Genomic DNA, 13,794 nt, shown 5'->3' with positions numbered 1-13,794 from the left:
CTCCAGTTCAGTTAAATGTGATGGCTGCCGAGCATGGACATCCTGCTTCAAATCATCCCATAGATTTTTTCATGATATTAAAGTCGGGGGACTGCGAGGGCCATTCCAGAATATTGTACTTCTCCCTCTACATAAATGCCTTTGTAGATTTCCAAGTGTATTTAGGGTCATTGTCTTGTTGGAATATCCAACCCCTGTGTAACTTCAACTTTATGACTGATGCTTGAACATTATCCTGAAGAATTTGTTGATATTGGGTTGAATTCATCCGACCCTCGACTTTAACAAGGGCCCCAGTCCCTGAACTAGTCACACAGCCCCACAGCATGATGGAACCTCCACCAAATTTGACAGTAGGTAGCAGGTGTTTTTCTTGGAATGCCGTGTTCTTCTTCCACCAAGCGCTTTTTGTTATGACCAAATAACTTGATTTTTTTCTCAGTCCAAACCACTTTGTTCCAAAATGACTGTGGTTTATCTAAATTAGCTTTTGCACACAACAAGCGACTCTGTTTGTGGCGTGAGTACAGAAAGGGCTTCTTTCTTATCACCCTGCCATACAGATATTCTTTGTGCAAATTCTGCTGAATTGTAGAACGATGTACAGATAAAGCATCTGCAGCAAGATGTTCTTGCAGGTCTTTGGAGTTGATCTTTGGGTTGTCTGTATCCATTCTCACAATCTTCCGCATATGCCGCTCCTGTATTTTTCTTGCCTGCCAGACCTGGGCTTTACAGTAACTGTGCCTGTTGCCTTCCATTTCCTGATTACCTTCCTTGCAGTTGAAACTGACAGTTTAAATCTCTGAGATAGCTTCCCCTAAACCATGATACTGAACAATCTTGGTTTTCAGATTTTTTGAGAGTTGCTTTGAGGATCCCATACTGTCACTCTTCAGAGGAGAGTCAAACAGAAGCACAACTTGCAATTGGTCACCTTAAATACATTTTCTCATGATTGGACACACCTGCCTATGAAATTCAAGGCTTAATGAGTTAATCCAACTAATTTGGTGTTGCCAGTAATCAGTATTGAGCAGTTACATACATTAAATGAGAAAAATTACCCACATTTTTGCACAGCTAGTTTTTCACATTTGATTTAATTTCATACAACTGAATACAGCTTCACTAAAAATCTTTGTTCAGAAAACACTCCAGTACATACCACTGTTGTCTTTTTTGTTGAAAGTGGAGTAAATTATTATGCAGGCTGAGAGGGGTTCCCAAACTTTTTCATATGACTATTTAAATAGCACCACAAATGTATGCAGTGCTTTACCAGGCATGTGCACATACAGTTATTATAGGATTAGACAGATTACACGGGTCCCTACCCAAAGAGATTACAATCTTTTACATGGCTAAAAGAAATCGGAGCATATAAAGCAAGAAAAAGATGCTAATCCCATGGCAGAAATGTCCAATTCTACTAGTTTGGTGATAATTCCTCACACTGACATGGATGGTTGCGTTAGTAAGTCGCATTAAAACTAACATTTAAAATAACAGCAACCATTTTAATAACTCATTATCAATTTTTAAAATCTGAGACAAACTACTGTATAATGCATTAGGTAATAGCACCGTGAGAAAACAAGAAGTCTGTGTTCATTTATCTCGTTTGTTAACCTTTACTGAATACACCCATTGGCTATGAAACCCATTGAACCGCATGGGGTCACCTTCAGTTGACTTCAGTGAAAATTCCCTGGCACTGCTTCTTACAAATGAAGTCAAGAGGATGTGGCAAAGGTGCTTGTCCAACAGGTGAAGAACAGTGTGCTATAACCCTAATACTTCAACAGATCTATGACGTCTCTGGAAAGCTCCATATTGATATTAAGGAATAAAACACATTCTCTTCAGTGTTAACGAGCTACAAATGCACCCTTAATATAACAATAAACACCAAGGCAAAATATACATGTCATACATAATTGGTCCCAGAGTAAATTGCCTCTAGAACATCTCAAACTATTTTATTGGAGAATTAAAAAGTCCTTGTTGGGCAGTGAGTGTAACAGAATTCCAGGATCACTTTGCTCTACAATATAAGCCAAGTGTCAACAAAGCACTGGCAGCTAGAAATAATGCTGCAAGTCCCCACTGAGTCTAAAGTTAATGATTGGTGGAATTAAGTTTATAGATAAGTAAGTCTTTCAACACAGAAAATGCATTAGTGGGTTGGGGTAAAACAGAAGTAAATATTTAACGGCACATAATCTTGATTTTATGAACCATTACAGCAAATCAATTTAAAAAAAGGAAGTAAACCATGGATCAAACTTGTGTTAGTCTCCAATGGGTGCCATGTAGAGTCCTGCGCGGGTCCATTTTTTGGAACCTGTACCCACAACCTGCATTCTTACCCGCTACCGACTCGCAAGTACCTTATCCGCAACCCGCTGACCATCAAGAATCAGGAAGCCCTGTCATTGTAAACCGGAAGTGACATCATCAGACGTAGGCGTGATCAGAAAAAAAGGAGTAAAACAGGAAGTGCTGTCATTGTAAACCCAGAAGTGACATCATTGGAAGTAGACGTGATCAGAAAAAAGGAGTTTAAATCGCTATTGAGAAGACCCATGGCCCGACCTGCAAACCTGTGTCTATACCCGCACCCGGAAATTCTACCCGCAACCCGCAGGGTACTGCAGGTTTTTGCGGGTAACCCGCGGGTTGCTGTCCCTTTAAGGAAAATAAATGTAAAGGAAAAACTCAATGGGGTATATTTATCAAAGAGTGAAGTTAGAGATCACCACAGTCCTCTAGAATGCAATACCGCCTCTCTCCATTCATTTCTATGGTATTTTTAAAGGTGTTTTTATCAAAGGGTGAAAGTTCAACATTGTGAAAACAGTGTGAATGCAGACAGGATCAAGAATACTGTGCCCCCCTCAGCCTCCTGGACCCTCCTACTGGGTGTGCTGGTACTTCGTTATGCCAATGCTGAGCATTGTGATATAACAAAGCATAGAAAGTGTTTTCCCTCACCAATGATGGACACACAGTGTGAGCCTCCTATATGATTAAGTAGAAATGTTAACAGCCCAGAGTAAGAAAAGAACTGTTTTCCATGGTTGAGGTAGAGGGGGTCCTCTTATACTTAATTACAGGAATATGTCAGTATCACTTTAAATGCATTTAAAAAGCCATTCCCTTTAAATGTTTCCAGGCTTTTAATCCGGAAAGAAAGCCTTCATTAATATGAGCGGTGCATCCCTGACAGCCTCTAGGGAAAATAACAGATGCAATAATGTGAGAAATATTCAGTAAGGGTCTGCACATCTTCAGCAAAATAAACATTTCTCTCAGGTCATCATTCTAAACCAAAGTATTTAAATAATCTGGCTTTCCCACAAGAAAAGTCAGAAAGGAAACAAATATCCCATCAAAAGAGAAATATGAAGTATCTGTTAACATAGGATACAATACTTTATTTATTTATTTATTTATATTTGACTAAAATGCTCATGGGATTGTAGTTGTATCGGAGAGTTTATTGGACATGCAAACCTTTATCCCTATGACCAAAGAACAGAAGTGTTTTGCTTTGGAACCCAGTCTTAACAATACTGCCCAGAGCCAGGCCAGTCTCAAGCCACTGCTTGACCCAACTCCCCTGTTGCCAGCAACCTATTGGTTAAAGTTCTTTGTGATGTAATTTATCTTGATTGGATAAAGCTTTGAGTGATGTTTGATTGGTCATTACCCCTATAAAATGTCTGTACAGGGGTAGGACGATTAGCCTATGAGTAAGTGCCCATTTGGTATGAAACACGTTAGGCTATTATGTCCTAAATAAACATTTTTTATCGTTTTTGCTACTGCATTTACTATCACTGGGTCTCCTACATGTATTTGGATTTGGAATTATAGCAAACCCATATGTTACCCATGTGTTAAGACCATAGTGTCATAGTGATTATAAATATTTACTTCACCCTGGGAGCAGATCTACATGCCAATATCTTAAAGGAACAGTTCAGTGTCAAAATAAAAACTGGGTAAATAGATAGGCTGTGCAAAATAAAAAATGTTTCTAATATATTTAGTTAGCCAAAAATGTAATGTATAAAGGCTGGAGTGAACAGATGTCTAATAAAACAGCCAGAATCCAACTTCCTGCTCTATAACTCTGAGTTAGTCAGCGACTTGAAGGGGGGCCACATGGTACATTTCTGTTCAGTGAGTTTGTAATTGATCCTCAGCATTCAGCTCAGATTCAAAAGCAACAGATATGACCCATGTGCCCCCCCCCTCAAGTCTCTGATTGGTTACTGCCTGGTAGCCAGGGCAACCAGTCAGTGTAAACCAAGAGAGCTGAAAAGCAGGAAGTAGAGTTCTGACTGACATGTTATACATCAAATCACTCCAGCCTTTATACATTACATTTTTGGCTAACTAACTATATTAGAAACATTTTTTATTTTGCACAGCCCATCTATTTACCCAGTTTTTATTTTTACACTGAACAATTCCTTTAAGAGCAACAGCCACCCCTTGCGATCATCTTCCCATTCCCAGTGCCACATGCAGAAATGATGCAGAGGAAGTGGTAGGAACATTGCCATTTCCTTTCCCCCTCAAATTGCATCCCCCTCACGGCCAATGCACAAAAACACAATATGATCACTCTGCATATGTTTCCAAAATACCTGATAATAATCAATAATATTTAATGGTATGGTCTGAAGCACTGTGCTAAGTACATTATCCATCCAAATTCCTGCAATCTATCCTAGAAATCGTACCTCTGGAGGTCCGTTAAAGGAGTAGGCGTACAAGATGGGTTGAACCATTATTAGGGACTGGGTGAGGTCTTGCCGCATGAAGTGATGCCTGTAGTAGGAACTCTCATCTGGACTGTTATTAAACACCTGTAGGAATGGAGACCTCCTCAAGTGGAACATAAACTAGAAGACAAGGGGAAAAAAGTGCTATTATTTATATGAGAGACAAGAACAAATACTCCTTAATCACAGCAAACAGGGCCCTGTAATTTTTTTTTGTATTTGTCTATTATAAATATTAAGAGGTCATTTTATAATATTAAAATCAGTTTCGTTTATAAATGAATTTCCCCAATGTGAATATTCTTGCAGTTTCAGTTTTGCCTCAAATGCCATTTTCTGTGTCTATTCAAAACCATCTTCCCTACTCTGTTGTATTTACCAATGCTTCCACATTAGGTGGCTTATTTATTAAAGGTCACGTTGTGTTTTCCCTAAAAAATTCAAGTTTTCTAGGGTAGTTTCAGTAAAAACTTTAATTTTTCAGGGATATATAAAAAAAAACTAGAATTTTCTGAGATTTATTATGCCCCGAAGCTGGAAGAAGCCGAATACAAAAATACTCCAGCTAAAACCTGTCAAAGTCATGTAGCAGTCAATGGCAGAGGTCCCTTGAACCATTTGAAGATGCTTTTAGCCTTCATGATTTTCGGGTTTTTATCTGTTGTTTGTGCTTGAAACTTCAATCAATTCAAGCTTTTTTTTTCTCCGATAGCAAGAGAGCACAGTCTTCATTTTGAGTAAACTGTGTAAGACATTGCCCTACTTGCTGTACAGATACAAAAAGGGAGCAACTTCTGTCAAATTCCCAAAACATACCGCTTTCTTTTCATAGAATAAAAACACACAGTGGGGTTCCAGCACTGGGCAACTGTGCCCTTGTGGAGTAAACTATGCCAGCCAGTCAGCAAGTAGATTTTTGCTATCCACTATAGGAAGAATAATTAAAGTAAATATGGTTGCGGAGGGCAACAGCACTGCTGCAAATATTCACTGTTAGTAAATAAGTGTTGTTTACATTATAGAGGAAAGAACATCTTCCTTGGCAGAGTAGCATAAGCAAAGCTGGAAAAATAAGTATGTTGTGCATGAGTCAGCTTACACTGGGGGGAAAATTAAGGCGGCATGGCAAAGTACTATAAAGCAAAGCAATGTAACCCAGACCAGTGCATTTTTAGATAAGCATAGCTCCAGCCTGGGTGCCAGGTTAGCGATTAGTGAATGGGGATGTGCAGTGAATTGGGAGTTTATTATTCTTAAGGTGGCCAATAATATCGTATGAAACAAATTTTCATATGATATTCCTTGTGTGTATGGTGGGAGACGAGTCGTCCGATATCGGCGGAAGACTTGGATATCCGTCAGGCTTTCTGAATTTTTTTTTGATAGGGCGCCTTTGAAGGCACCTAAACATTGGCCACTGTTAGTGCTGAATCATCACATACGAGTAGAATTCTATTGTTCTACTTGTATATCTGATGCTTCAGCTCTACACGTGTATTGAAACAAAGATCTCTCAAGGAAAAAAAAATTTCAGGAAAGATTGTAATTGTAACATCTATGGCCATCTTAACAAACATAAATAAAGGGTTGAAGTAGAGAATGTAGATATGGTTGGTTTGATCAAATGCGTTCAATATAGTAGTGGGCACCATACCATGTGGAACTTGGGTTCTCCTCTGGTCAGGTAGGCAAGTTTGGACAACTCCAAATGGTTATTAATTGGTGACTTCCACTTCTTAAGGGATGGGTTTGACAAACTCATCCAGTGCATGGCCATAATGCACCTTCAGGTTCAAGCGATTGCCACATAAATTTGTGGGGAGGGGGATTCCAAATGTTTTCCTTCTTGCCAAGATGGAAATTGCTTCTAGTTTGCTAATAAGGGGACTATTTATTACATCTGAAACTTCTTGCCAGCTCTTACCCATTTTATGGAGTACCATGGAGATTGTAAAATTTATGTTTTGTGAGGGCATATACTGTACTTAAGAGATTATGTTTATCTTTTTAGGACTCAGTGTGTATATGTGAGAGAAACTGTGTTACTTGGCCGACACTAGCACAGAAGCCTTCTTCTTGCATTTTAAGCACCTATTCCAGAGATCTTTTTGAAGTGCTCTACTTTTTCTTGCAGAATTTCTACATGTATATTAGAAGGGACAAGAGACGTACCTGTGGGTAGAGAGAGAAGGTCTCAGAAAATTTGAAAGAGACAGGATCATCTTTGTGGTATTCTCCAAACTTCTGACACTGGAAAAGAAATATAAAACTTTATAGTTTAATATACAATATGTGAACAAACACAGTTGTTATAAAGAATTTACTGGAATAAATTGAAAAAAACCTTTCATATTGAAACAATTAATGTTTCACAACGACTAGTCTGCCACGTTTTTTCTTAAAGCGATACGGACACTAGAATTAAACCTTTTATACATCTATCGTAACATTGTCTTTGCGCACTTTTTATCATTTTTATCATTTTGCCATGAAAGCATCTGATAACCATGTTCCTCTATGAGGGAGCTGCAATATTTGTGCAGCAGTAGTTCGTTAGCATTAGAACCACTGACAGACTGAGAAGGGACAGTCAGGCTGGCAAAACAGTCAGGTTTAGGAACTTCAAGTATTAATTACTTGCAGAACTATCAGTGAAAAACAAATAAAAAATGACCAATAGGGAACTTTTCATGTACATTCATATTTTAAAAAGTCGTTTTTTAGTGTATCACTTTAAGTAAGCTAGTTGAGGTGAAACATGACTGCAGAAAAATTTACATGCTTTTTGTTGCTTTCTTTCCCTGCAATCGCATTTTTTCCACCTTGACCTTGAAAATTGGTATATCTGCCTCCCAATATTCTATATAAAAATTTGCATTTGGACATGCTTCATGTTTGCAATGATCCAAGGTCCAAACATCTGAACTCCTCATCTCATACCTTATCTTTCCCAAGAATGAGTTCATCATCCATGTCAAAAGTGAATCAGAAAACTCTTGTCTTACCAATCGAATGAGCTGCCTGTCCAGCCATCGTAAGACATCAGGACCTTCCTCTGTCTCTGCCCTGTACACGGCAAGCCTGGCCATAAGCATAATAGCTCCCTCTTGATCAAATGAAGCTGCAATGTTTTGGATCTGAGTCTGAGCATCGGCCCAGCTAAAAGAATCAAATAAAGAAATACAATCAGAGGAGCACTTTTATTTAAGATTAATATAAATCTGTGGAATTGTACAATTTTGTTATATATTTAGCAAGTATAAAATCAGTTTTTTAGGGCACCTGCCTATTCCGTTTCCTACCAGTAAATACTTCCTGGTGCTTGTAACATCACAGAGGTGTTACAAACACCGGGTAGTATTTGCTGGTATGAAGCACAAGATCCTAAGGGTTTAAGTGTGACCCTGAGTACCTCGAGTTTTCCTGGTTCTTAAAGGAGAAGTAAAGTCTTTTACCACTTGGGGGTGCCAAATGTTAGGCATCCCCAAGTGAATGTATTGACTTACCTGAAACTTCAGGCCGGTGTTATTCCACGGAGCGCTTCACTTCCAGCTTTTTCTTTATTCTTGCGGCTGCGCATGCGCATTAGAGCCAAAGCGAACTTTAACTGAAAAGTCTGCTTTTTTATTCCACTGCACATGCATCTGCCCTGGGAAATTTGAAGAAAAAAGAAGCCGGTAGAGAAGCGTTTCATGGTGCTCGCTGGAATAACCCCGGGCCGGTGCAGTTTTCTGCTGATAGGAGCACTGGCCCAGGTTTTCAGGTAAGTACATTCACTTTGGGGTGCCTAACATCTGGCACCCCCAAATGGTAAATGACTTTCTTTCTCCTTTAAGAATGGATAGTAAGGCAAAGTGGTATTAGAAACTTATAAGAGTTTATTTACTAAACCACAATTTTTTCTGGTCTGGGATTTTTGGCCAAAAACCTGATTTTTCTCTGGAAAAATACCTAAAATTTTTCGATATTTATTATACCCCGATGCTTCAAAATGTCCAAATCAGGAAATCGGCCATCTCAGACCTGTTGAGGTAATTTATAAGTCAATTGGTGATGTCCCTATCCCAACAGGAAGATATCTTGGTCTGGGTTAAGCCTGATAATAAATTTGGGATTTTGTGAAAAAACCCAAAAAATCTAGCGATTCAGGGAAAAGAGTCAGAAAAAATAGTATGATTGGGGTTTTCACTCGATTTTATCGGCTTTCCCCAATCTGATTTATTTGAGTTATTTTATTAATAAATAAGATAATATTGGGGATGGGAGTTTGTCAAGCTTTTTTAATTTAAATTATGAGATAAATTTGGATGCTGCATCCTAGGTAGAAGGTTGCCTGTGGATGCAGAGATGTGGAGAGTTGTTGTACAATAACAACGTTGCAAAAGTAACTGGAGTGGCAGCTCCACTGCCAGCGTTATCATGTCCTGATTCCATTGCATCTTAGACACGTCCCTGTTCTACCAACCCCTAGTTCCTGCTCAGGGTAACTCACACACAAAGCTCTTTAATTACTAAAGGTGGGGGGTCTAAATCTAGGACATGAATTTCAAATATGATACAGGTCAGATGTGCAGGCATTGCCCAGCAAACTAATGAAATAGTGATTTTACCCAAGCACTTACAGCACTGCAGATACATGTGGGTCTTAATTAAAGTGCTGGGAGCGTTTGTGTTCCTGTAGCTCCAAGCATAAGGGTTAAAGCCATTAGGAAGGCTTTGTGGTTTGCACTGCAGGCAGGAGGAAATTGAGCATTTAAGCTTTAATAGCTCAAGTGTAACAGCAGCATTTACAGTGGTATTTGGTTTCCCTCTTAGCAATGGGTATATTTCAGCACAAAGAGGCAATGTATCCACAGCAACCAGCCACTTATTACAATATCTTGCTTCCAAAAGACATTTTTGCGAAAATATTTCTCTTTCCATCCCAGATATGCCTCGGAGTAATTTGATTTTGATTTCAGCTGATGTGCTTTCAACGGCACTCTCAAGATCTGGGATGCTACACACATTAGTTTAACATACTACATGTAGTTTTTCAGTGATTTATGCCCTTAATTAGCTTCACACAACCCCTGCCCCTTTGTTCTGAGCACAATAAAATTGTATTTTCAGCCTACCAGGCTTATTTCAGAGGTTCCCCCAAGACTCCCTACCATTTCCAACATAAGCCTTGCTCCTACAAAGCACCTTTCTTTATTTTCATTAAAAGTATTATAACTTCTTCTAATTAACCCTGACATTGTGTGCCACTATTGTAACGGACATTCAATTACTGTGAAGTACAAAGGCAAACAAATATTATTCATGCTACAGTTTAAGCCAAAAATGTTGACTTGCTGCAAGGGTGACCAGAAGGCACACTGGTCTCTACCAATAAATGTTGAGCTGGTGACAAGCAAATACACAAGGGGGGTTGTGGGAGCACCCGTATTGCTAAGTAAAAATATATAGAAATATAAGGGAAGTGCTACTGGCATATCCAAATGGGTCAGTGACAAGCAACCCAACATACAACTGCATTAAAGCACTTTTCTGGGTATTTGTTATGCTGGTTTTTAAAACAATGGCATTAATATTGTGTGCTGTTTATATTAACATTATATATATTATCTGCTTTCCCCTCAGTGTAATAATTTGGTATTGTAACTTGAGGCAGGACACCCCCAACTCGTACACTGCACGTCAATGAAGTATTTGTTAAAAAACACTGATATTTAAATATCTTAACTGAGTGACATATTGAGTAACCAATATGTACAGTAGGTGGGAAACTTTAGACAAGTCTTGTGTAGCATGAAATTCTTATTTTCATTGACTTCAGGCTTCACCCTTCTTCTGCTTTGAGAAGATTATAGCACAAACAGTAGGCATATGCCATAATTTAATGTGCTATAAACAGATGCTTCTCCATCTGGGGGCCTCTACACAAAACAGTTTATGTTTTATGCTTTATCCAAGGAAAAGCCAATCCAATCAATTCTTCAGGTGGATTTTAACTTTAAAAATGGACACTGACATATTTTGAGGTTAAAATCAACTGACATGCACTTATAATACTATGGGGCAGATTTATCAAGGGTCGAAGTGAATTCGAGGGAAATTTCGAAGTAAAAAAATTCGAGATTCGAATAAATTTTTTGGATACTTCGACCATCGAATAGGATACTACGACTTCGAATTCGATTCGAAGTAAAATCGTTCGAAATATTTGACCTTTCGATAATCGAAGTACTGTCTCTTGAAAAAACTTTGACTTCAATAGTTCACCAAATTAAACCTAAGCTTATGGGGTACTTCTAATGCATTTTTCGAAAAAATTTTGTAGTCGACGTAAAATCGTTCGATCCATCGCTGAAATCATTCGAATCGAACAATTTTACTTCAACCGCAAAACGGTCAAATTTGGTAAAAAAAACTTCGACTTCGATATTCAAAGTTGAAGAATAGCCACTCAATGGTCGAATTTTGAAGTATATTTCACTTGGATATTCGACCATTGATAAATCTGCCCCTATGTGTTGTTTCCACGGCTATCATTACTAGTTGTGGGGCCCTTATCAACAGTCAACAGACTGTATCAACAGTCTCTGGATTTGACATTTGAACGCTTGTCAACAAGATATTGGACAGGCCGTTGGCCCTACACAAAGATGAATAAGATGCCAATGTCAGTGGTGATATTTGTAAAATATATAAATTCACAATCTGCCTAAAAAAAAAACAAGGTACACGTTTGAAAAGCTTTCCAGAAATGGTGCCGATTTTTCAATCGTGCAGACACATTTTAGTTATTTGTATCGCTTGGTGTTATTTCCCCTTTACAGAAGCTGAGCATGACAGTGGTCCTTGTATTAGGTGACTGGCTGCTTCTACTCACATAAACACAGTTATGAAGTTGTATAAAGGGACCAAAGCAAAACAACCTGTGCAGAAGATAATGTGCATGGACATATTACGTGAATCCATAGTTTCCTTATTAAATGGACATATTTTAGCTTAAAGATCTTTAATTACCTATCTCTCATCCTACGGTCCAAAATGATGAACATTTTATCAACAAACTTTCATCCGCTTCATCCCATCGAAATGAAAATATGTGCTAATTATGACTCCAGTGAGAGGGCTCAGTGAGTATCCAGGCTGGGCAAGTCACAACCTGCTTTATGTCAGGGGCAAAATGCTTAGCACCAGTCATGTAAGATGTTTAACCTTCTCACTGCAGCAGGACCTCTTCTATATAAAAAAACATGGAATCATTGCTTGTGTACAGGGGTCTACTCCATTAATAAATGCAGTTAATTACAGCATTGGATAAAAGCTGCAGGATTCTTACTTTCTTGCGATTGTGGTTACACGGATCCTTCTCTGGCCGCTGGAGTGCTGATATTGTGTGACAAACTGGATTGCCCCACGGCCACCCTGGGGAATTGGAGCATTGTGCTAACAATTAAAGAAAAGAAAACAATAATTATGGCATGTGCTCAGCAAATGACCACATAAAAGATTCATTGTACATTCGATACCCACATGGGATTGTTACAGCAATAATGGAGCAGGAAGAACACACTTATCAGTGTGGCTTTTATGATCTGGTGCTTTGCAAATGTGACTAGGCTCATTAATTTCTATTAACCATGCATGGATAAAGAATTATTAGATCATACGGCACATGAATCCTATTACTGCCCGTAGAAATGAAAAAAAAAACACAAAAAAACCTCTAACAATAACACATTCATTTCCCAATAAAATAAGAAATATTCTGGGAAATCCAAGAAACAGAATTCTAAGCAATTGATAACAGTTTGGCTAACAAGGGTCACGGTTTCCCTGAAATGTATTCATAAAATAGGGTATACTGATACTTCAACTGCATGACCCTCCTGAGAATCAAGGGGAACTTTTAGAAAGGAATCCTACAACTAGGTATGCACTGAATCCACTATTTTGGATTCGGCCGAATCCCCAAATCCTTTGTGAAAGATTTGTCTGAATACTGAAATGAATCCTAATTTGCATATGCAAATTAGGGGCGGGAAAGGAAACAGTGGGGACATTTTTGTACTTCCTTGTTTTGTGACGAAAAGTCACCTGATTTCCCTTCCAGACCCTAATTTGTAAATTAGGATTCGGATTCAGTTCGGGCCAGGCACAAGGATTCGCCGAATTCTGGATTTGATGCATCCATCTAATTTTTTTTTGTAAGAACAACCCGATTAGAGATTGAAAACAAGCAAATTTGAAGCCTTTAATAGAAGCAAGTATTGTGTAGGTATACAGTATAAAATGCAAAAAGGAAAGGTTGTGGGAGCACTCCATGGCTAAATAATAAATACGATGGAAGTGCTACTGATCTAGCCAAATTAACTACAGACATAGAGAAAAAGAAGAGAGAGAGATACAGTAAAGTCTGGTAAGGGAAAACAATTAAATATTATACCATACTGTATCTTTTGAGTGCACAAAGGGACAAAGAAGAACATAAAATCCTAATTGTTAAACACATTCATGCTCAACACTGGGGTATGGGACCTGTGTGGCCCAACAGGGTTATAAGTATGTTTAGTGAGCCAGACTAGTCTTTTAACCTTTCATGAAACACTTGGCTCATTTATCAAAGGTCATGTGAATTTTTTTTAATTCGAAAATCAGAAAAAATTTGAATGTCTAATATTCCTCGCAACTTCAGGCGACTATGGAAACCCCATCGCCGCGTGTGCTTTTTCGCAGTTGACTTTTCATTATAGCCTATGGGAAAACAAACTGAGGCAGTTCGGGCAGATTGTCGCTCAGAAGACAAGGCGATTATTCACCAGGCGACAAAATCTCCCCGAATCTCCTCGTGTGAACTAACCCTTATTCTTCCTCTCCTCACTCAACCTCTGTTCTCCTAGTCTCTTTTCTTTACATACTATGATCTATTATTCCATCTATTTAGCCTCTTTAATCTCATAGAAGTAGGGAATGACCATGAAATAGGAAAAATGTTTAGCAG

The 13,794-nt window shown here is 38.5% G+C and overlaps 1 protein-coding gene across 1 annotated transcript in view; it reads right to left on the bottom strand.

Annotated features, from left to right (window-relative positions):
• The window catches only part of LOC108699246 (protein transport protein Sec23A), a 77,145-nt gene that overhangs the window by 12,138 nt on the left and 51,213 nt on the right, over positions 1-13,794 (bottom strand). Inside the window, exons 13-16 of the mRNA XM_018231207.2 lie at positions 12,133-12,239; positions 7,805-7,958; positions 6,972-7,049; positions 4,758-4,919 (exon numbers count right to left, since the gene is read on the bottom strand). Coding sequence (XP_018086696.1) covers positions 4,758-4,919; positions 6,972-7,049; positions 7,805-7,958; positions 12,133-12,239 — 501 coding nt within the window. The remainder of the gene's footprint in view (positions 1-4,757; positions 4,920-6,971; positions 7,050-7,804; positions 7,959-12,132; positions 12,240-13,794) is intronic.

The sequence above is a fragment of the Xenopus laevis genome, chromosome 8L (genome assembly GCF_017654675.1).
Source record: "Xenopus laevis strain J_2021 chromosome 8L, Xenopus_laevis_v10.1, whole genome shotgun sequence".
In the NCBI taxonomy this organism is placed as follows: domain Eukaryota; kingdom Metazoa; phylum Chordata; class Amphibia; order Anura; family Pipidae; genus Xenopus; species Xenopus laevis.
This window is presented reverse-complemented; position numbering and strand designations above follow the sequence as displayed.